Here is a 24,028-nt window from a genome sequence, read left to right as displayed (position 1 = left end):
AGTTTATTTCATCAAATCAACTGKGAAAAGAATGTTACCTGCACATAAAGAGTTAGTGTCAAACAAAAATAATTATGGAAAAAAATGTTTTATGTCTTCAGAACAATTTTGCCCCTTGTTACCTACTCGAGTAAAAATCCACCTTGCAGAGAATTAAATTATTTTGGTTTCAGACAAATTCCGTATTTCTTTATCCTCTGAAACTCTGCTGAACGTCCTCCTGGCTCGTCACTTCAGCCACGTTAATGTATTTCCATGCATCCAGCCAGCACTCCTGCSTCTCTCGCCACATCAAGCACAAAAGGCTGCTTTCCAAGGTCCTTCGGGGCTCAGCTTTGCTGCAGTTGCTACATTTATTCCCCTTAATTAGATCAATCTTTGGCAAACTGTCCAACAAGCACCTCTACAGTTTCTCTCATGTGACCTCTTACGCACGAAGGTGCTTTTATAAAAGGCCACGATGATTTCTCCTTCAGAACAACCAGCACCGAGCCAGCGATGCATGACCTGACGTCTGTCAGGGGGCTGATACATTGGAACTACTTCTTCTAAGTCACTTGGTTTGATTTCCTATAGATCCCCATCGATCCTTGCTCTCTCACTTCGCACTCTTGGCTTATAAGCAGTTTGAAAGATGTCTTGTTTTACATTTGCACACTGCCAATGCTGGCCAGGTGCTACTCAAGCAATGTATCACCCAAACAGTTTTTGCAAAGTAGATACTGAGCTGTATCCTTCATTTAGCCTTTTTTTTTATGAAACAAAAAGCAGGAACACAGAAGTCTAGAATAAATTCAAAAGAATAAAAGGTCCATGCTTGCCACAGAATCAGGGATTCTTCACTTCATGGCACTTCATTGGGATGAAGTTTAAAAAAAACTATTTAAGAAGTTCATAAATTTCTTCAACAATCCTTTTAAAGTTTTATTTCTGAATTTTAAACACAAGATTTCTTCCTCCAGGAAGACAAAWACCTGTGAGCTTTTGCAGTCAGAAGCAGGAGCTGAAGGTTGACAAACCACAGATAGAGCAGAAYAAGTGCAAGTAAGCACCTACTATCAAGGTAGCACTTCGCATCTATAAATCTGTGTGAACAGCTGAAACATTTACTTCTGCTGGACAGCCCCCACAACTAAACAAGACAAGAGGTGTAAGCTGATTGCTAAGCACTCTGCTAGCACGAGAGCAGCACAAAGGCTCAGGCTTCTTCGCTACAGGTTGTTCTGATCCAGAARCAAGCATGCAACTGCAGCATATGTTGTATCAGGGTTGCTTAYGAGCAAGTGTTAAATAAGGCATGACGAAAAAACAAAAACGTATTTCCCATAGATTTCTCTTTAACTGAAAAGACACTAAAACAAATGACACTTGCTACATTTAAAAATCAAGGTATTTTTTCCAAAGCTATTTAGTTTTGACTCCTTGTAGCAAAATCAGGAGACCATTATTAAAAACAYAGGTGTGAAATTACCCAAAGCCTAAAAATTAAAGAATCTTCTGTTCCTGAAAAACTAACACACTTTATATTGCACTTAAGAGTTCATTAAATTTCAGCGTTAAGCATATACTAGATCAGTTCAGACTTCCTGAAATATCATTTACAAACAGTATAATTTCAGGAAAGCCACAAATACTAAAAAAGGAAGTGAGACTGTTTAATAGAACAGGATCCACTACGCTGAACTCCATAATACAAAACCATATTTAAAACCAGTACAAGTAATTCTGGTTATATGTAAACCATCCTACTGCAAAGCTAGCGTGTGCAGCAGACAGAGCGYTGTTAAAGCATCTTGAACATCTGGCTTGTGATAAATACAAGCTAACACGAAGGACACAAGCTGACACSGAAAAACCTCAGCAATGTGCATACTATAAATCTCCAGAAGATCTACTGCCTTACTCTCACCATCTTAAAACATCCTGCAGTGACCCAGGATGCCTGCACCAAGTCCAAACACAAACTATTTCAGAGGAGCTACACCAACCTYAAGACGCTGCAGACACAGCAAATTAAATCTCCATAGCTGTTCTATGGAAAAAGAATGAACTTTATACAGTTTGTACCACAACCAGACTTTTAATCTCAGAACTATTTGGCAATTTCAACCTCAGGATAGTATTTGCATTTGTTCTAGCACAATCATACAATCATGCTAAGACTGGATTGTTTTATTGTCYGATTACACGGACATCTGTGCCCTTATGGATCTTGACTCTCAAGTCAATGGGTGACAGCCATGGGCTTCATAATTTGAACTCCAAGAGCAGCAAGTCTGGCAATACCAAAGTCAGCGTTCAAGACAAACACAGAGTGGCATTTTATACAAAGATTTTTGAAATTGAAGTTTAAAATTAGAACYGTCTTCATTTCTTTTCTAAAGATGATCTGAAACAAAGCAGCTAATCTTCCCGCACTGAAGATGTCACCAGCTTTGTAGCCGACAGCCTCACTGAGATCAAAGTCACAGCTCTTCTCCACTGCTTCATTCCACCACCTCAACAGACACCACACACACGTGTGTCTCCATCCTGCAGGGGAAGTGGCACCTCTTTCCACATCCACCTTTTCAGATGGTTTTTAATGTTTTGATTAGTAAGTAATGTTTTGGACRGGTAAGTTGAAAATGAGCAGGTTGGCAACTGGCTAGCCTACGYCCACCTAACGAGCCTTGCAGGTGGCAGGTTGCCCTCTTCCCTCCCATTCTTCAATACCCTCATTTTATCACCAGCAAATGTAACTTTTACCTGAAAATTGCCATGGATGAAAAAGCTTGTTCAGACACAGCATCGCACTTTTACAGGAATGAGGCAGAGACCACTAACCAACCTGTCACTACAGGCTGCTGTCCATGATTCCAGCTCAGGACACTGCACAAGGAGGTTCAACTCACAGCACTGAAACTGTAGTAGGAAATAGCAGAATTTTTGCAATATTGTGATGTATGTACCAAAGTATTGTTTTAAATACTGTTACAAATTTTAAGTCAGCTGATTAAATATTTCATGCCTTGATTTGCACACTGAACTGAGTTTTATCTCAAATATTTGCAGAAAAATGAATGAAAACATTACCAAGGTTTTTAGCTGGTCTAAAAAAAATAATTAATTTGAGAAAAATTGTTCCTAAAACGTTTAAGTCTTACAAAATCATTATACCTTCAGTGCTCTGTGAAGGGTTTGCACTTCTCACCTGCACTCTTCCTCCTTCACAAAGTCTTTGGCCAATAGGAGTAACCTCTAGTTAAAGCTCATTCATCATCACTTATATTTAATACATTCATGCTGATGAAATGGATTCCTTGACAAAGTCTGATTAGACTTTGATTAAAAAAAAAAACACACACACAGAAGCAATCCAACAAATACAACAAAAGTCAAAGATAAAAGCCTCTATTATCTCCATTAAGACAACAGAACTAATGACCTTTGGAAATCACTTTCTCTTCCCTAGCAGAAAAAAAAATGGTAATAAAACAACTGCCACCTACCAGTTATTTTAAGAGTGTAAAGCTTGATGTTGTTGCTAAGATCTGGAAAGGCCAGCAGAGCCTATTAGTCCATTCACTAGGAAACTGAATAGCTTAGATACAGCATGTCCCTTCAGTGTCCAACTTGTCACATACACCCCTAATCTACTGATTACTGAGGGCACAGCACAAGTACTTACTGCTATTGTACAAATTAGACTTACCCAGACAAGGGCAGATGTCAAGTACAACAAGGCACCCTCATTCAGCCTGTCACTCACGGAGCACAATCAGAATAGGGAAGAAACGTGCAGCTTTGCATTTTGGTCAAAAGTATTTTATTTCCACAATGTTATCAAGTATACTTATGAACTAATAATTTCTTTTAATTTGTGAACGAAGAAATTAATACTATTAAATTAAAAAAACTTCTATTGTATGCTTGTGCTTTACTAACAAAGAAACTTACTGCACTAAAGTTGCAGTATATATTTTAAACTCTTGAAAGCTTGCTGCTCGAGTATTCAAAGGAAAAACATTTTTCCACTTTTCATCAAAAATTCTGTACATTCAAAACTGCACAGCAATATTCACAATAACAACAGAAAACAGATCAACAGCAATTTCCTTTATACATCCCACAAACTTTGTAGAAATAGGTAAGTACCGTTCACAGAAAGAGATACTGCAGCACAGAGGTTAAAGCCAAGGTTATGATCATGCAGAACTAGAAAAAAACCCTCCGCCCTGTAACAAGGACTAAACTGTCTTCATTCACAAGAGATCCCATTATATCTCACCCTTATTATAACYCTGCAACAATTAATCAAACTAGTTGGATATTACCTGTTCTTGCAGYTACTAATGCTGACACAGAGGAGTTTTAACGTAGGCAAATCCAGAAACACGGTTCATGGTGGGTGTCATTGGCTGTAAGCTTTATCCGCTCTTTCTCAAATATCAGAGCACAACCTGACCCAGCCATATGTTCAAGACTGAAAAGCTGACTGCTCTGGAGCTAAAAGTCCTTAACAGCAGCGTCTGCATGAATAAACTCTAGCTGCCTCCCAAAACAATTGCTGTGTGTATTTCTTTCACAGAGCCAGTTCTGAAAATTACCATAGTAAAACGCATTCAACATCTGCAAATACATTCAAAGAAAAAGACATGCATCAGTGAATGTGGTATCACTAGGAAAACATTTCATTTAATGCATGTAGACTGATACTTGAAATATTTATACCTAAATTACATTTCTAATAAACAAATCAAATCGTAATTTTATTAATCTGGTATCAAAGATGTCTTATTAAAAGAAATTGTGAATCTATTTGTCGACTGCAAAGTTTTCCAAGCTCTGTATAGTGATATCCAGGTGGTAATTAAATAAAACTGTGCACATCTAAAATGCTTCAAACAGATTTTATCCAGGCCTCTACAGAGCAGACTGCCACACAAGTTCTGCTTCTTTCATTCACCTTTAATCTTCCATAAGCTACATCAAAAGCTAGGTAAAGAATTTTTTTTTTTTTTTAATGAGAAAAGATTGAGTTATGAATGAAGTCTCCTTTGTCCAACACGAACACAACAGCAAGTCAAAGCAAAAGATTCTGTTTCAGGTCAAGGCTTTGGCCATATCCCTTCGCTCTCATTAGTAACAGCAGAAATACCTGTTGGTAAGCYTGGGGAATTTAAACACAGATGGTTTTTAAAACAGCATCATCCACTGAGTGCACCCAGACAGGACACTGTAATARAAACAAAACAAAAGAAAAAGAAAAAAAMCAGCCTTGGSCAGCCTTCCCAAGCTGGCAAGCAGAGCCTGGAAGAAGCCAAGGGAAAGACAACTGGAAGTCGATGTTGTCTTGAGGTAGATTTGACTGAATTTGCACCCACTCTTTGCATACATTGAATCTCAYCCCAGAATGAGAAACTTAACTATCAMTYWYTTTTTTTTAAGTAGTTACTAAACTACAAATTACAAAATCCTATCTACGAAAATATGCAAAAGGCTCCATGATAATAGAAGTACAAAAACAGTTTTAAAACCTTTTTGTTAGATCTAGGTAACRAAGAAAAGTAAATACATTGTAAGAACCCAAACAAATCCTAGTCTAAGAGTTTAAGCTATTACTAGTTTGTTATAATAAAAGGAGATTTATCAATTAAAATATTCTCATGGTGTAACATTAATATTCCTGTAACTACAAAAAAGAATTAAATGGAGGTGCCCCAAGTAACTGCAGCTCTTCTAACAGAGACTCCAACTCTTCGGTGCCAAGAAAAGCAATGAAGTTGTCCACAAAGGTATCATTCTCCTAGATAGCTACCATTAGAACAAATCAGTACCTCCAGACTATCTCATCTTATGGCTTAAATGAAAGCATTCAAGACCACAGTACTATTATACTTAAAGCAAAGAAATAAAAACTAAGCACAAAACTGCCATGGAAAATTCTCAAGTAATTTTAACAGGCTCTTCAGTTCTCTAATACTACAAGAAATTTAGCAAAACGACTGCTAAGGGTCCACAGAGGAAACCCTGGCACGTAACCACCTCAGAAGAAAGAGCTGTCAGATGAGTCTACAGCACTACTAAAGCAGCATACTCACGGAGTGCCTTGGACAAATAAGGCATCACAGCAACTTACTGCAATCATAAAAAATGACTTTGTTTATACAAAAGTAAATGCTTTAGGTGCTTCGGTATACCTACACGCTGTCTGTGAGGCTCTTCACTTCCTGTCATATTTCTGGAAGCGTAGTTTAGCCACATAACATCAGAATATCATCRTGTTCCAGCACACGGACACACGCCGAAAACTTACAGGAAACTTTCCAGTTTCTACAGACCACCACTATTCCCACCTTTGCAAGTCTGATGTTTCCAACAACTAAAATTAGGCAAGGAGAAGYATTAACAAGTGCTTAATTACACTGGCAGAAAATCTGTCACGTAAAATAGGTAGTGCCCGCCAGGCTTGATAGAAGCAGTTCTGTAAGCACCTAGTTAATCGTACTAAAGGTGACCCATGGACCCAGCACGAGAGTTTCCACTGATGTCTGCAACAGCGTTTAGAGTCAATAGCAAAAGCCTTTGGTAGGCTGATCACAGTGGAAAATTTAGGCAGCATGGTTAATCGTTCATGAAGCCACCCAGACTCCATTGYTGTCCTCCAGCTCTTTATTTCAGAGTTCAGCTCTGTCTAGTCTTTCCATGCAGGGCTCCAYATTCACGGCTTTCCAGAACCAAATGAAAATTTTAGGCAAATAACATAGTTACTCCAAATYAAAAAAAAGAGAATAAATTCTCACTTTCTTAATTCTCACAAAGCATTCTGAGCTTCCTTAAAAAAGAAAAAAAAAGAGCACACATTTACATTACTCACAAAGTATCTCTCCACATCATCTCTGATAAGCGGAAATATCTCCTCTGCTCTTCATTCACCTGTAGTCAAACAAAAAAAAAGAATTAAAGCAGAGAATCACAGACAGACATCCAAAAGGAGCATTCTGCCTCTCAAATGCCATGTATTTTAGAAAAACAAAACAAGATTTCTCTAAATATTCATGCACAGTATGGCTTTTCCCCCCCATTTCACTAACTTTCWACAGTAAAAGTACAGAGATAAAGGAACAAAAGAGAAATGTTTCTTATTTCTACTACATGACTACTGCTCCTTCCCGCTGTGCAAACAAGGMTGAATTATGAAAACTAATCAAGTGAACAGAGAGAGCACATGCCCTAGATTTTTCAAATAATCTCTTGGTTTAACCCAGTTGTTCCTGAGCCTGCCTATTCCATGAACAATTTACTGAAATGGGAGCTGTGACTCATTATTTTAAAAGCCACCTTTTAAGGGTGAGGGAGAGAAACAGCTCACATTGTTTGTGTGATAAGTAATTACACTAATTTGTACAGAGGAAAAAAGGTCTAAATTTTAATGAGCTCCATTTTTAAGATCTCATAACACTTGATCAAAAAGCTATAGCCATGCTTGATGTTTTCAGTCTAAGAGTATATCTTAGTCACTAATAAAAATAAAAGACTACAGTCTACCTTCAAGTTTGTGAACTCACATCTTCATCTGCACTTGAAGGTACACGTACTTAAGATACAGCAGTATTTCAACTTGCTACTGTCATTCTATGCAAGCATTGCAAAACATAAGCCATGCAATACACCTGAAGTCATACTTAAATCTCTGGTCTTTTATATATTTTGCATTTTTAAACATAAATGAACAATAAACACACAACAGTAAATGAGTATTTCTACATATGTTCACAAAACAATAAATTTATATAGAATTCAAAATGTTTGGCCAGTTTATATATTAAAAACTAAGAACTTCTGCAAATTGTTAGCCACTATTTCCCTTCGCCACGCCCAAACCAAAACTCTGTGAATTACAAATTAAATTCTAACTTCAGAGAATAAGCCACAAGCACTGCTAATTTAGGATTCTGTCTAAAATTTGATCTTGTTAAAGCAGATGAGACAGTTAGTGCAGTTTTTTCCACAGTTAGTGGAAAAAAATTCACACACAGTATTTGTAAACATGAATTATAAATTCACTGTGTTCTTTGCAACATTTTTAGAAGTGCCATAACTGAGACAGCATCAAACAGAATCCTTCAGCAGCAGCTAAACTTTCTGTTCCCTTCCTACTGATGTCTGAGCTGCTGGCAGGGTAAAGCAGTTTTAACTACTCGCGTTGCAGCATCTCAGGACATCTCGTTCATAATAAACTTCAGCTTGTCCTCTACTAAAGAAGCCTGCTCAGTAARTAGGATATGCTTTATCCATCTTTCATAAGACTGGCACATTCAAAAAGCACCCTATCTGCATGAACTGCTTTCCTAGAGATGTACTCAGAAAAGCTCACCTGTCAAACCCCGTTTCGCGTGCAGCAGGGTTAATGCAATTAGAATGGCTATGGCACTCTCATTAGCTGTTTTACAGTCCTATGGGTATTCCACGGATGCATCTGATGAGGCAAATGCACTACACAACTGTACGAGATCATCAAAAGACAATTCCTTTGGACTTTKTAGAACTCTAAAGTTTCCGTGAGATTAAGTACATTTCAAGAAATAAATGAATCTGGCCTGGTCATGAGCCAGAGCACACTAGAGACGTATAGTGTCTATATAGAGTTCCACATCTCCTGTCCACATGGCCCCTGCCCAGGTCAAATCAATTAGTTTGACGGGGTCTTCAATAGGATTGCTTCTCTGTACTATCATCAGGAACACTCACTCCAGCTTGCTCAAAGRTTGGGAATAAAACTAGATCGATTTTTCTCAGCAAACAAATGTTTTTTAGTTTTTTAGGTTTTTTCTTTAAAAATCCTTTCACTTTGTGTAACTTCCCTAATCAGGTTRTTCCAAGTCTACTTTGTTACAAATTTGTTAAATTTATTTTGAGAGAAACAGGCAAGTGGGCTATTGCCCAGCACCATAAATTTCACCCAACAAAACTAGAAATAAACCCTTGACAAGTCAGCCCCACCTTCTTCCAGGGACAGTTTAACACTGCAGTAGACCAAGCTATTTACACAAGTCACCACTGCACTACGGTAATAACTTCCTCAGCCTGTCTCACCAGTTTCAAACAACAAAAAAAAAAAAACATTGGAATGACTTTAAAAATGAAATGCCTGATACCTGCGTATCTCCTGCCCTCACCTGAATGTTTCCTTGGGAAATGAGATTTCAGCTAAAAAGCTTACAAGCTGTCTACTCACATTATTCTGCTCATGAAAGACTGCTGAGCCAGTTACCGTGGCAGGTAAAAGTTGAGTTTTTATTCTTAAGTTTTTGAGTTTTTTGTTTTTTTTTTAATAAAAGAAAACACACACACTTCTGAAGGGACTAAAGATATTTAGCCTCTCTTGAGCTGCATGGCTGGCTTGCAGTAGAAAATCATGAAGAATGTTACCTTTACTGTTTTATTGTACATAGGAGAAAATTAAAGAATTAAACACAAGAGTGCACAAGGTAACTTAACGTAAGTTCTACAACTGGCTGGTGAAGAATTTTCTTCCAATAAAATACAGAATCCAGTAAGTATGTGGGGAATATTTACATGTTTTTACTATCAAAGAAATTCAGATGGTTGAAATGCTATTTAAAAAATGAGAATGAACAAATTTTTTTAATTTKCACTTGAATGACAGAGCTGCTATCAACTTTTCCATTCTCATCATTAATTCTGCATGCCCAACATAAATATGAAAATTTCACACCTCTGCTTACAACTACCCACAATGTCCTCAGAAAGGAAATATCTGACCACCAGCACTGACTTGGCTCCCCCCTGTTAGAACCTGGGGGGGGGCAGGTTCTAATGCTTCGCTGCTCTGAAAGTTTAAGTCTTTTTGGTTTAGGTTCTTTGCTGTAGTTGCTGCTCTTTTTGCTGTTGCAGGATTTTTAAGTGTTCCTTGCAGACCCACGCAGGAATCATGCATTTTGCCATCACTTTCATACAAAAGCAAAAGCATATGCTTATGAATAATGATTCATTTCCCATATAGCCATTATATTTGTTGTAATTACCTCCAGTATGAATTTAGGCATAAAGTTTAGAAGTGGTGTGGTTAAGATCACRGGAAATGGATTAGCATTTCACTGGCAAGTTAAACTACTTGCAGTATTCAGAAAATAYATAAAAATCATTTGCATGTGCTGGTAAAATGCTAGGACACAATTTTTTTTTGTGCAGAAATTARAATTTATAATTTTGTTCAGAAATTACAAAGCCTGAAGAAGCCGTGATTTAGCCTGACCTACAGCAGACAGCCACTACCACTTGCCTTCCTTGTGCTGGATCTGACAAACCAACCAGCTGCCCAGATCAACAGAAAAACTCCTGTCCAAGGGAGAACGAACCCACTTGACAAATCAGTTTTCCACCAGAAGAGCAAGCTGATCCAGCTCACCTGGTGTCAGCCACATGTTCCTAGGCATGCACTTAGCAACTGTGCACGGAGCAGGGGAAGAAAGCCGCACTGTCCCTTTCAGCAGCAGCTGATTATTGAACTACACCCTTAAACATAGCATGGCTTTAGTCGCTACAGAGAATCTCTCTAAACAGAGAGAAAMGTGCAAGACAAAAAATGCCTTTTTAAGCATAAAGTAGTACATAGAATAGCCTAAYTGCAGTTTCCAGGGAGAACTTTCTGCACGTTTCTGCATCTTCCTATTTTTCATAATGCACATCAGAGTTGCACTACATGGAAGCAGTATTAACAGGTATCAAATATCACCTGATAATCACTAATGCAGGTAGCAGAAAAAACATTAACCTAACAGAAATGCGTAGTTGTGTTAAGGGAAAAAGTTGTATTCAAAGGGATTTTATCATGCTAGTTACCTGTCATACATGGCAATTAACTAATGTCCTTTGTTAATGCACTTGAAAGATAAGTTCATTAAAAAAAATTTCAATTTCATGAACTCAAAATAAATCAAGATTCATGTTTTGATAAACTTAAAAATCCTAGGTAATACAGTACTCACAAAAAACAAGCAGTTTCTTACTAATATAGTTTTTCACTCCTAAAGCAGCAGGAGAAGATAGTTCACTGAAGAATCTGGGAACATTAATATATTCCTTATAGATCACATTTAAGTAAAACATCTGCCATTTTAAACGGTACCTGGGGCAGCAGGAACACGCAGTGCCACACTACATCACGCTCCCCAAATCAGGAGTGCCAGCAAACACAGCGTAGAGCAATCCAACCCCAGGGGAGCAGCTTTTCTCCCGCTAGGCTGAGTGGTACTTAGCCCAGCTCCCCTGGCAGCAGTCCCAGATTGGGACCACACGAGAGAGAAACGGAGGTGGCTGCAGGTGACATCTCACCACGACCAGGAGCTTCTGAAACCTGCCCTAAGATGGGGTCAGGAGGCGGCTGGCAACGTGGGCTTCTGTCACTGTGGTTATGACTAAAGGAAGGTTTCTACTAATTACCTCTCAAGGGTCCTGAAAGCATGAAGTCGCTAACTCTTAAACTGGATGGAYTGCTTACTCCTCTGCTGTATTACACACCAGCGTACCAGGGGCACCTGCTTCACCGAGAAATTAAGTCCTTCACGTTGCCTGGCTGCTTGAATGGTAGCTCGAGGAAATAAGCCACCTTGCAATCACTCTGCACTAAACTCAGAGCATTCCCAGTCGTTACTTTATTCAACCACGTCCTTTACCTGCAGGCTCCATCTAAACCACATCCTTGCAGGAAAAAAGAAAAAGAAAAACCTATGTATGCTAATAAAAGCCTAGGAAAAAAATGCTTTTAGACAGTTAGTCAGTATGATTGCAAACACCAGCCACTGTCTGGAAGCCTGCTATTTCGAGAGTGCTGTCAACAGGCAAAATTTTAAGCTAAGGGAAGACCAGGTGACAGATCAGTTTAAAGGCATTAGTCTTTTGGTTTTTAAAAATTATTTTGAGCATGCCTTAAAACAAAAAAAACTGAACTCATTTGGAAACACTAAGCCATAAGGCAAGGCAGCACTGCACACACCGTTCCCTGGCCTATCATAAGCCAAACAAACATTATGAGAGGTGAACAAGATGGACTTGCTTCATGTGCTGGCAACTTCACTTATTAATGCCAATATAGACTTTTTCTAATACTACAGGTTTAATACTGGAGAYGAGGTTTGGATTTCTACTGCTACCTGCCCTAGAAATGAATATTAAGAATCTCCTGAGCACAAGGACACTGAACATAAGTACGACAGCAGCCCAGGTCYTCTGGCCCCACCACCCACACTTCGTACCCAATACCACTGGTAGATACAAAACATCATTCTAGATATCATAGAACRGTAAGGTTGGAAGGGACCTCTGGAGATCATCTAGTCCAACCCTCAGCGTGGCCCATACAGGGATTGAACTCGCAACCTTGGCACCAGCAGTACCATGCTCTAACCAGCCGAGCTAAACCACATCCTAACTGTGCTGAGAACCACTTTTATCCTTAAAATTCCTCTGAACTATACTACACTTGAAAAATTATTCACTGTCACTATGTACATTTGTTCACAACTCCACAAGAAACRACTAGGTCCTGGGCAACGAACCAATGTCTGAATGGTGAAGTTCACAGGTTCAACTTCTAAACCTAAAGTTTGTTACACAGGACAATTTAAACAGAACAAACCCTCGACCTCAGAGCAGCACAACTTGGGCTCTGGTCAGCCTATCCATGATCAAAGTGTGACTTTAGCCACACTGGAATTTCTAAATTAGCTATTTACAATATGCAATAGATATGTCTAACTTTATGTCTATATTTTATACTTAAATATATCTTTTCCAGCAATGTTGAATAAACATCAAAGAGGTGAAAATAAATTTATAACAGTATTGTGTTGTATCCCCAATCTGTGCATGTACAAAAAGCTAAACAGCTTCCTGTGTCTTTACTCAGTTGCTCTGATAAAGCCTTCTGATAAAGGCTACATAGTTTTGAGCCACAACTACCATTTGAATAATTAGACTATTCATTGAAAGATTTGAGATTTTTCAAAATATTCAACACTTTGTCTAATGCTTCAAAAGCTGGTTAATATATTTGAAAGTCCCATGGAAAATATTCCTCCCGTGAAAGATTTAAACAAGATATGGTCAGAGCTCTACAAAAGAAAATGAAATACTTCTCATCAATGYTTGCAAGTTAAGTGTTTAAACCGCTGTGAAGCATTTAGATACAGGAGTTTCCAAGTGTTGTTCATTTCCAATTGATTATATCTGATTTATTAGATTGTGTGATATTATTACCACACAAAAGCCTCCTAATTTCTGTCTCAGAGAAGGATGACAAATAGCATCAACAGCACCAAGCTGAGCTGAAGTTTACACTTTTACTACTCACCTACAGTCTCTTGTAAGTCATCTATTTTGCATTGGTTAAAAAAAAAAAAAAAAAGGCAGAATAATTTGCAATGAATCCATTTAAGGATTCCTATTGCAATATCCAGAAAAGACTACATAAAGCATACATAGAACACACATATGTAAACATTTATTCACAAAACTATAAAAATTGAAAGTTTCGCACTACTGGTAACACAAACATCTGAATTAAAAGCTGAACACTCAAAAACATCTTTTAAGGTGCTTGCTTTCATGGATACACAAACTATTAAAACATCTGTTAAATGCTAAGCTTCATGTAAGGAAAGCACCRCAGAGAAGTCAGATGTAAAAGGTCAGACTAAAGATAGATTTGGCCAAGTTACCTGCCCAGCAGCAGTTGCCTCAGGAACAGTGCAAGTAGCATGACTAATAGGGAATGCTATACTCTGACAGCGTATAATTACGGTTATTATCATAATGCCCCCCCATAACAGCCTGCCCACCTCCAGCATCCTGCCAGCTACCAGGTTCCCCACTACCATCTCCCACACCAGAGACTCCAGCCCTCTGCACGTGAGCAGCTGACACTCGCTGAGATAAACACCTGAACAAGTGTATTTCTCATTTCCTCTTCTAAAAACACCTGTGAGCACCTTCAAGCAACACTCTGCTGAGAGCTCTGCAGAATCCCTAAAACTGCTAATAAATTGCAGCTCTCAAATTAAAATTTTTCATGATTTCTARTTTACATCAACTCAAAAATTTGCAWTTTTTCCGTATAACAGATTTACTRTACTGCCTCATTACTACATGAAAAGCTACAAGTACATCCAGTAAACTACTGAATATGTTGCCTAGCTATGTTAATTGAATAGAAGCAGTTTCACTGGGCCTTACCCTTTTTTTCTTTTTTATTATTAGCTGCATACACAAAGCATCTCAACTTTCTTACTGCTCATGGCAGGATCCCAGGGCTATGTTTCGCCATTCCAAAGTAGTCCAGGTTAATTTTGACATCTAGAACAAGGTTCAGGAAGAGAGAGAGAAAAAAAAAGTCACACATGCTTGCACATTATTTTTCACTAATTTTTTTATTTAAAAGAACTTCGAAGTACAGCATTCCCAGAAAAGTTAACTATTACTTTCTGCAGCTCTTTGAGCTCTATCTCCAACGTGAGTGGAAAATTGGATCTCCCCCCCCACCTTTTTGCCTGAAGGGAAAGTTCATTTAGCTCACTACAAATCTGTCCTGCCCTGCTCTCTTCCATRTATACTGAGTATTTATAACATATTTCTTCAAGATCATGGCTGCAAATAAAAATCAACTTCAATTCAACAATAGCATGGGAGAAAGAGTTAACTTTTGCTTTTAAACTCATCAATCTGTCTCTTTACAACTCTCAGACACAGTATTTCCCTTAGAGCCACCATTTTACATAAACCATTGAATGCATATGAAGYGCAGTGCTTTTCACGGAGGTAATACCTTGCATCACCGCACTAAACCAGTCTTTTCATAAATTCACCCCACCGTTACCACCGCAGCTGGAAGCTCCCTGGAAGAGCTTGCAGGAAGAATACAGGTGACAACTGGCTTGGAACAGGCCAAAGCTACAGTGCAAGATTTCTTACCTTGCTCTAAGTTATCTTACTGCAGAGAACGAACGATTGGAGAAGAGAGTAGGGAGGAGACACTGCTTTTCATATTTATATCGAGTAGATAYTGCATGTCCAATTGGGAAAAGAAGAAGTTACTCAAAAACACGAAGAGTAACTAGCAGGGTGGTCCCCCCACTCCTTTTTTTTTTTAATTCACTCTAACCCAAAGCAGAGTGAGGAAACGCTGGTTAACAACGCTGCCAGCTTTCACTTCCTCTGCGCTTTCTCTCAGAAAACAGAAAAACTGCAACGTAACTCATACATAACTTGGCAACTTGTATTCACATATCCACATAGCACCAGTAAGGGTTGCTTCTACAGTTAAATGAAAGAAAACATAGAGCAACAGCTTTCCAATAAAAGCACTTGCCAACCTGAAGCGTAATCATTCTTCCAGCAAAAACAATAAAGCAATTCTATTGACAACAAAATCCTGCAGGAAGCTCCACATTAACTAATAAAAAAATGGTTTAAAAAAATTAAGCATTAGTCACTAGAGAGCATCCAAACTTAACCAAAACAATGAAGTTATCTGAAGACTAGAGAGGCTATTGCAGTCTTATTTCAAGAAACTTGCTTCCTCTTGATATTCCTCCTTAAGAGGCACCAAATTATTTTTCTTTTATATATGCACATGCATATGTGTATGGGCAGCCATCAAAGACTTGTGTTCAAGAATTAAAGAAGTATTAATAATTGATGTGGCAGGGATGATGCAAGAGTCTTCTTGATGAAYCATGTACAAGAGCCATTTCAGGGAAGAAAATCATGAAGTTTTGAGATTCTAAAATAGTATCTGATGGCAAGGAGCCCCCTAAAACTGAGTATAAAATGCAGGCTTCCCGCCATCCCCTATCTGAACATTTTGCACAACCTGCATCGACGCTACTCCAGCGACGCACGCAACACTACAGTGGAGGTCCTTATGAAAGGCCGTCAGTAATGAAAAACGAGAACAATGTCCGGCTTGTTAGGCACATCTGGGATGGGACTGAAACGATAAAGTGAACACAAAGATAGTGTTTTTCCCTCCAGCCCACTTATTTTTTCCTCCTCCCACGTCTTTTTCCATCATTATTTATTCTTGAGTCCACGTTCTGGAGTGTAAAGTGTTGCCATGCAACCTCTTCTCTCGCACTCTCTCATTTTCCAGGCCAACCCCTTCCTACCATTACTTTTACTAATGAACAAACAATCTGAGCTCCTAACTGGGGGCATTTATAGCCTCCGCATGGACTGTTCCGCCTGCACGCGGGGAGCAGGGGGCTCTTGGCTGCTCAGCGCTCGCCAGCCTGGCAGCACTGCTTTGCGCTACAGCCACCTCCTCTCCATCCCAACAAGCCGTGTCTAAACTTCTTCCTTCACCAGTTGCTACAGCCTCACCGAAAAAATATGTCCATTCTCCGYACGGAATATGAACCGGGATTCTCTCACTCCACCCATAACTGCAGGGTCATTTATAGCAGAGAGGTCACATTTCTGCCTGTTAAGTGTAGCCTCAGCCGATACCCTAGATTTGGCTCTCCTCCTCTAGGAGCAGCCGTGGCAGGGCAAGAGTTCATCAGCACTCTCAGCAACAGGCTACCAACCCAGCAGCCACTAAGTACTTTCTAACCTATTTACTCAGGATCAACTGATAAAGACCGATTATTTAGCCTGTTTAAACCACCTCTGCTTAYTTCGGTCGTCCTTCTGCAGAAGAGCTCACATAATAGCCTCAGCTGCCAGCGAGATATAGTTCCCAYACCGGAACATTTACTCCTTCCACAAACCAGGAAAGATAGCCAGAGATGGTCACGACACCCCTGCCAACAGRGCAAGAGAAACTGGGCTCTCTGCATGTGTGTCCTCTTCCAAGGAAAGACCTTTTAGAGGAAGGCACGAGCCATCCACAGGGTTTGTTCAGCCCTGTCCAACTCCACCGAGCTTTCAGAGAAGACACAACATGGCACGCAAAGCTCCGCTCATGGGGAACAGCCACGTGGGAASCAACGCTAACACGGCTCGCAAGTCCTTACAGGAAGGCAAGGGATGCCTGCAAATCCATCAAGTGGCCTCAGGGCTACATGTTTTGAAGGCAAAAAAATGACACCGTAACAGGCTTAAGTTAGTCTACATGTTTACTAAGACATTGCCTACCATGCTAGTTGTTTTGTACTGCACACACCATAATAACAGGTGGATGAAAGACTAAAGCAAGCATTAGATAAGATTTAGGAACAKAAACTGCCTTTTGCTCTGCACATGTGAAGCACTATCACATCAGCATCTGGGTCTATCACTGCAGCTCTTAAGCGATACCATCAGTTTTACAGGAAAAAAATATCGAGAGGAAAAGAATAGCATGAGTTAGATGCATGCGTTACAAAAAGCTGCATGGTGTAGTTTTCTATGAGTGATTTTCTCTGARAAGATTAGAAGTTAGTAAGTATGACACCCTAAAATTTAATACCCGCCAAAAATAGGAAACTTTCTAGAAGTTTGTGCCATTAATTATACAGAAGAAAATTCAAAGTTAAGGCAGGAAAAAACKCAAGGCCTCTATCTCCTTGCAAAAAGATGATGCTAGGGGAGTTGCATCATGATCTGTTTACAGCCTATCTGAGAATTCCTCCAATTATTCCACTTTACATTAAGAAAAGCTACTGAACTGCTCCTGAAAATGATTAGYCTGCTTGCAGAGCTGTGGGCCAGACTCTCTCCTTGCTCTTGTAGTTAGCGGTATCACCAGCCTCGCTAAGATAATTGGATGAGATAACACTTTTCCACTAACTCAGAGATAGCTGATATCATAATAATCTCATTACTCTTCTCCTTTATATAATAAAACTGCTGGCCCGGAAATTAAAGACACAAGTTTCATACTCAGGAGGAAGAGCTCGTACCAAGTCCCACCTGAACTGCCCACGCTAGCGCTTCTGTCCTTCCCCGATATGTTCTTCTTCGGACAGTGAACGCTTAAGCGCTTAGCATCAGTCCTCCCGAGAAACACTACTAGCCAGGAGAAACCGGTGGGATTCGCATGCCTGCCGAGGGCCAGCAATGCACGGCAATTCTCACACTCCCGTACCGGCAGCTCARCAAAACTGCATCTGATGAGACTGAGCCGTGCCGTCCATTCTTCCGCAGCTCAAGTGTTTAAGCCCTAATTTATAGTTTGAGGGCTGAAGCTTGCCAAGCTTTTAGTTTATATAAAATATACCTCATAGGGCACATTTTATACATAAGAGAAATATGAGAAATACCTTTTTCTTTCCACTGTATAAGTTTACGAACAACAGGATAGAAGAGTCTAGCTTCATTTTTGAAGAGTCATAACATCACTGCTCAATTACTAACTCATGTGCAAGGGAACAAAACTGACTTAGTTGAATTCTGTTCTTGCTAAAAACCTTTAAACCTGCAATGAAAGTCAGGAGTAAGTGACAGTGATACCTATGACTATACGCGTATTTTGTAATTTTGAGGTGCTACTACTTAAAAAGTTGTCCACAAGTAGTGAGCAGAAAGACGATCTGGAGGGTGGGGCGGGGGTAGATGAGCTACTAACATAAGCCTTGCACAATTCTGACCCTCCTCATATCAGCTTCTTAACAAAAAAAAAAAAAAAAAAAAAAAAAAAAACAAAAAAAAGCCAAAATACTGCTGTCCTTCTAAGCCTGCAGGACTCCAGTGCCACTCACAGCTTTCTTTAAATAACGGATATGCTAGTCACTTCCTCTGCTCTACGCAAAACCTGTGGTTAGCAATAAACTTGCCCAGAATCATACAGCATACTGCACCTACTTGAACGAGCCGGGCACTGCGAAGCCAGAAGCTGACAAGGCAGAACAACCACCTATTTCTTCCTCTCGGCTTCCTTCAGGGGCCCGAAAGCATGTGTGAGCAGGACGCGGGCCGCTGCTTCGGCTCCTCCCTGAGCTAAAATACCGAGCTTTCCCATCACCTTAACTCAGCGTGGAATTTCATATTCATGCTTTCACTAAAACTATTCACATGGGCCATTCAGCTCCTAGGCAGGTRTAAAGCTTGCCAGCAGTCATCCCAGGAACAACTCTTTAAAGACAGCTGAAAACATCAGGGCTGCAAAGGGCGAGCTCTGCAAGGTGGAGTTTGACGCTCCATTCCTCCAGCCCCAGCGTGGGCAGGAGCAGCAGCTGCTGGGCTTCCTCTCCAGGCACCTCCAGCCATCCAATTCCCACCTCTACTTGTGAGAGCAGCAGCAAGGTATAGCCCCAGGTGTAAGTTAAACTGATAAAAACCATCACTGAGTGAGTTTGTTTCCCATGAGATAAGCAGCATGAAAGAAATCGCCCTGCAATCACACAAGTGTTAGCACTGCAAAGGAAGCYGCAGGAGTTTGCAGTGGCCACAAGGCAGGACCCTCTCCTTTCTGCCAGCAACCCCAAAATGTTTCAGATTAGCTGTAGCATCAAACTACAAAGTCTCTAGCATCAGATTTAGCCCTCCAAGTGGGAATCATACAGTTAATTTTTAATCCTTAACAGGTGTATGAATATTCTCAAAATTCAAAAGAAATGAAAACTTGCATTTATTTCTCGTATAAAACTACTTAAATATATAGAAAATACACTACATCAACAAACAATGTAGAAACAGAGCTCCAATTTTAAAGATTCGATTTTTGTGCAAGTACAGCAAAAAAGATTACTGGATATTTTAGATCACCTTAACATACTGCTAGACACTTCATATTAGCATTATCAGATAAGGTCAGTTATTCAAAAGAATCAAAGTTCCCACGATGCTAAATGAAATGCAAGTGGAGCACATTCAGCTTGAAACTAGAAAAACAGACCACTTACACAGAGGTCCTAGAAAGCAATCGAGAGAAAGGCACCAGACTGAATTTCACCTGTATAGCCATGTTTTACAGGATCTACAGAATTATTCCCTAACATTTAACCATTAACTCTTGCAGAACTCAAAACTTGTATTTTTCTTATAACATGGAACCTAATCTTCCTTGTAATGGTCTGCAGTTGACCAGATGGAGGTGCAATCAAGCTGGCTTACAACATACCACAGTTCTCATTTGTTGGGTCACTAAATCCTGGTCTGCAATCTCTGGACGATACAGAAGGATAAAAACRGCCTGCTCGGTTTATATTTCTCACCAAGAACAAAGGAACAAAATTCTTCCTTCACTCATCCACAAAGATGGGAAGTTAAATTCACAAAGGAACTAACACATTATGATGAACCATGCACTGCAATATCTCTTAAAATACTTCTAAGTCCTCAGAGCTGGGACAGGTACTCATCTTCCCATCCTCAGTCTTAACCACTGGGCCAGCACAGCACTAATACACATGCTTTGAACCACTTCGACCACTCAGTCAGTTCCCTCTCCGGTCCCATCCACACCTAYATATAAAGACATGAGCAGCTTTGTCCTGTTGATATCCTTCCACGTGCACCACCACGTGTTTAGGCACCCTTCAAAACAGTGTCCCTCAAAAAGGAGCAGCAGAATCTGYAATTTGGCAGTTCAAGTAGGCACGTGACACCTGCTAAGATCGACACTAATACAGAAACAGAGAAAGATCTTAAGCTGCGCCAAGATTTAAGCAGCTTCAGGACGGAGCAAAAGATTTAAGAATGCTCTGACAACAAAACTTCTGTTTACAATCTACTTCCACCTGTACATAAGCATTCTCCCATTTTATATTTCCTACTAAAAGAAACAAACAGAACAGCTTAAAAAAGGAAAATGTATTGGCACTGCCCAACAAATCTCTCAGATTTTACAACTACAGACTGTGCCAACAGCAGCTGCATCAATCACAAAGAGCTTAAAACAAAAGCCCCAAGAAATCACATGACCAGTGTCCTTGGTATTTACAAAAGTACTGTTTCCACAAAAGGAAACAAAGCGACACACTTCTCACAGTGTGTTTAAAGCAAAAACATTGATTAACACCACAAATCAGCAGTTGCTGCATTGTCCAGAAACTTAATATACCTGATTCACTTAAAAATAGCTTCTCAAAGTAGGCAGGGAAGATATCAAATTCACCACAGAACAGGCTATTTCACCGACCATAAAAAAAGCTTTCGAGTTTTCTTCCGATTAGTCTTCTGAAACATGCAAGTCAATTAGAGGCATCAAACTGAAATTCTGTCCCAGCTTGCAAGCTCTTCATGTCTCCAGACAGGCCCCTGCTACCTCATCATCCAAAAGCTGTCTTCAATAAATGCACTTCTGAAATGTTCCTGCCACCAACGCCAAGTCTGACATTGCACTGTCCTGTATCTCGCATCAAGGCACCTACAGCCCCAGTCAACYTGTCAATGCTTTCCTAAGCCGGATACTCGCTATCTTCAATGTCCACTGTGCTTTCACCCCGAAACATCTACCATAACGTAAAACCGTTGGAAGCAATGCATTGCAAGTTTTCCTTTATGTAAAGGAAAATTTTATGTAAGGAAAGGAAAAATGTATGTAAAAAAAAATCAGATGAAAATAGCAAGTCAAAGATCCCTAATACTGAATACATACTGAAAGCATGCCTCTTCTCCCTGAGATGATTATTTAATACTGCTTATTTATTTCCTAGTTTTTCAACAATACTTTCCTTAGGGATAGCAAAATACTAAGTATTTATTCCAGATTAGTTTTTTCATAAAGCTCTAGTTTGGCAATTTTAGGAAACTTGTTGCATGACAAATAGTTAAAAGAAAACGGTAAAAATATTTCCATCTAGTATTTCAATAATGCAGTACGGTCGTGAATTAAAACAAAAACCTTAAAGTAGAACTCTTAGAATGAAAGTAGAACATATGCTACCCCATCCAGTTAAGTTTTTTCCTCCCACTCATACTGATACCCATATACACTGTCAGATTTGTGATAAAAGCACCTGGCCATGAGAACCTACCCTAAGGCCATTTAAGTCAACTTTCATAAGCTATTAAGAGTCATTAGGAAAGTCTTGTGTTATTGATATAGCGAAACAGTCAAACACTGAATACCTTCCCTGAGACAACTAGCTCTCAAAACAAACACTTCCAGTTGTTCAACTTGTTCAGTTTTACCTTGATGCAATTTCTTAGAAAGTTCTGCCAGCACAAGTATCACCTAAAAGCGCAAAGGGAAGAAGAAAGAAAAAAAAAAACAAAAAACATACATACCAAGCATCACCAAGCATTTATTTCAGCAATAAAACAACTATAAGAAAGGAGCAGTTTTGACAGCTTCTGTTGCGGTGTTTGTGGAGGCGACATAGTAACACTAGCAGAAACAGTTCCAGCAGAACATATTGCAAATTCACTTGGAGCCTCAACCAACACATCTCTCTAGCGCAGACTAATTATCCCTTCGAAATAGCTGGACCACACTAAGAATATACAGTCCTTGAGGTAACACTGGCGGAACTTTTAGTTCARGCAGCAGAGGTTACGCCATTATATCCAGACCTCCTGGGCTTGATCCCCACTGGCAAAGAACCATATACAAGGATCATATTACATGGAGAAACACTAGAGTCTGACATTTTCTTTAAGCGAACTCCAAGAATTAAATGCTTTATACATTTTCCTCAGCTTGTGTAAAACAAAAGAAAAAAACATTTAAAAGTTACCAGTACCCAGGGAAAAAGAGTAAGTAAGTTTTTACTCTGCATGCCCAATCCCCCTGCGTTTCTAGCCAGTTCGCGTGCCAGCACAAGGCCCCTTCCTCAGTAGCTACATTTCGCTTCCCCTGAGCTCCCTTAGGGTTTAACGAAGGGTTGATCATCAATCTCAATGTCTTCAGCAGTGACACCAGCTGAAAATGCTCCCTCCTTGCTCCACCCCATTCAGCYCAGTAGTGCAGCAAGCCAACATCTCACAATGCTGGTTTAGATGATCCCAGCGGTCAGTCTTCTCCCCAGGGTCATGCTGTCCTATCATTTGTGGGACCGCACTGCAAACTGGTCAGGAAGTCTGCGCACGTTCCCTTTTTTTCTAGCCAGATGAGTTTGCTGACCTACTTCACACCACGGGATCACCAAAAGTTGTGTCAGTGAGACCGCAAGCAGCAGAATTCTTCAAGTCACCATTACTGCTATAAACTGAACCATTGCCTCAGATGACTTTCAGCTGAGTAAATTACAGAGTAGCAGAAACTATTTAAAATTATTAAAAAAAAAAGAAAAAGCTGGCTGGGGCAAAGTCACTTAAATTCATTTTTGATACCTGGTGTCAAGCCAACACTCACTAGAAACAGTCTTGCTTCTTTGAAGCAGAACAGCATGTTAATTTGTGCTGGCAACTCCTTGTGATTTTCTGAACTTCAGAAGTGAGGGAAAATGTTTAGAAGCACAATAAAAAAAAACACGGAATCAAAGAGATCATAAGAACAGCATTCAAGGTATCATTTAGTTCTAGTTACTACCCAAACTTCCTACTATCAACACTCTGCAGCGTAGTCTAGTGTTAAATGGGATTGCACTGCAGAACAGGCTCTACCGTGAAATCAGAGAAGTGTGGAGAGCGCCCTGAAGGTTCTTCATTAACATTATCTCTCTTTCCAGCTCACTAAGGAGAGAACAGGGAAGACTCCTCTGTGGCAGTCTAGTCAAACATTCTGCRTCCAGAGCTGGAGAGCCTTCAAGTTAACATCAGACTTTTTCACAAGGAGATGAGAAGTCCTGAACAGCACCTAATGAAAACAGAGCTCGGCCTAAATTTTACGCGAATAAGGTAAAGAAACTAACAAGTTAATCACAGCCTACAATAACACTCATTTCTAAAGGCTAATCCCTCAAATTCCTTCCTGCATCCAAAACTCAAATAGCCTATTTAAAGGCCATGAAACAATAAACAACGATTAGCAGAAAGCGTCCGGCAAGAGAATTATTACAATGACCACARAATAATGCCTGGAAAAGGAGAGCCGAAGCACTAGCACTTTTTAGGAGACACAGCACACACCAGTCCCTTCCCCACGGCAAGCCACCAGCGGTGCTCCCAGAGGGATCTGCCCCAGAGGTTTTGTTCCCCACCACCGCTCACTGCTGCCCAG

General features: G+C 39.8%; 1 protein-coding gene across 4 annotated transcripts in view; it reads right to left on the bottom strand.

Annotated features, from left to right (window-relative positions):
• Positions 1-23,686, bottom strand: part of KLHL13 (kelch like family member 13) — an 82,543-nt gene extending 58,857 nt beyond the window's left edge. For 2 of the 4 annotated variants that reach the window (XM_085325474.1, XM_085325477.1), the window contains exons 1-3: positions 23,473-23,686; positions 14,239-14,358; positions 6,860-6,918 (exon numbers count right to left, since the gene is read on the bottom strand). In XM_085325474.1, coding sequence (XP_085181600.1) covers positions 6,860-6,918; positions 14,239-14,268 — 89 coding nt within the window. In that variant the 5' untranslated portion in view covers positions 14,269-14,358; positions 23,473-23,686. Of the gene's footprint in view, positions 1-2,748; positions 2,819-6,859; positions 6,919-14,238; positions 14,359-15,874; positions 15,896-23,472 lie in introns of those variants that run through there. The other 2 variants (XM_085325475.1, XM_085325478.1) reach the window with 2 other exon arrangements.
• Between the last annotated feature and the right edge of the window lie 342 nt (positions 23,687-24,028).

The sequence above is a fragment of the Rhea americana genome, unplaced genomic scaffold, assembly GCF_003343005.1.
Source record: "Rhea americana isolate MKP2758 unplaced genomic scaffold, rheAme1 scaffold_98, whole genome shotgun sequence".
In the NCBI taxonomy this organism is placed as follows: domain Eukaryota; kingdom Metazoa; phylum Chordata; class Aves; order Rheiformes; family Rheidae; genus Rhea; species Rhea americana.
The sequence above is the reverse complement of the archived record's forward strand: the minus strand, read 5'-3'. Positions and strand labels throughout refer to the sequence as shown.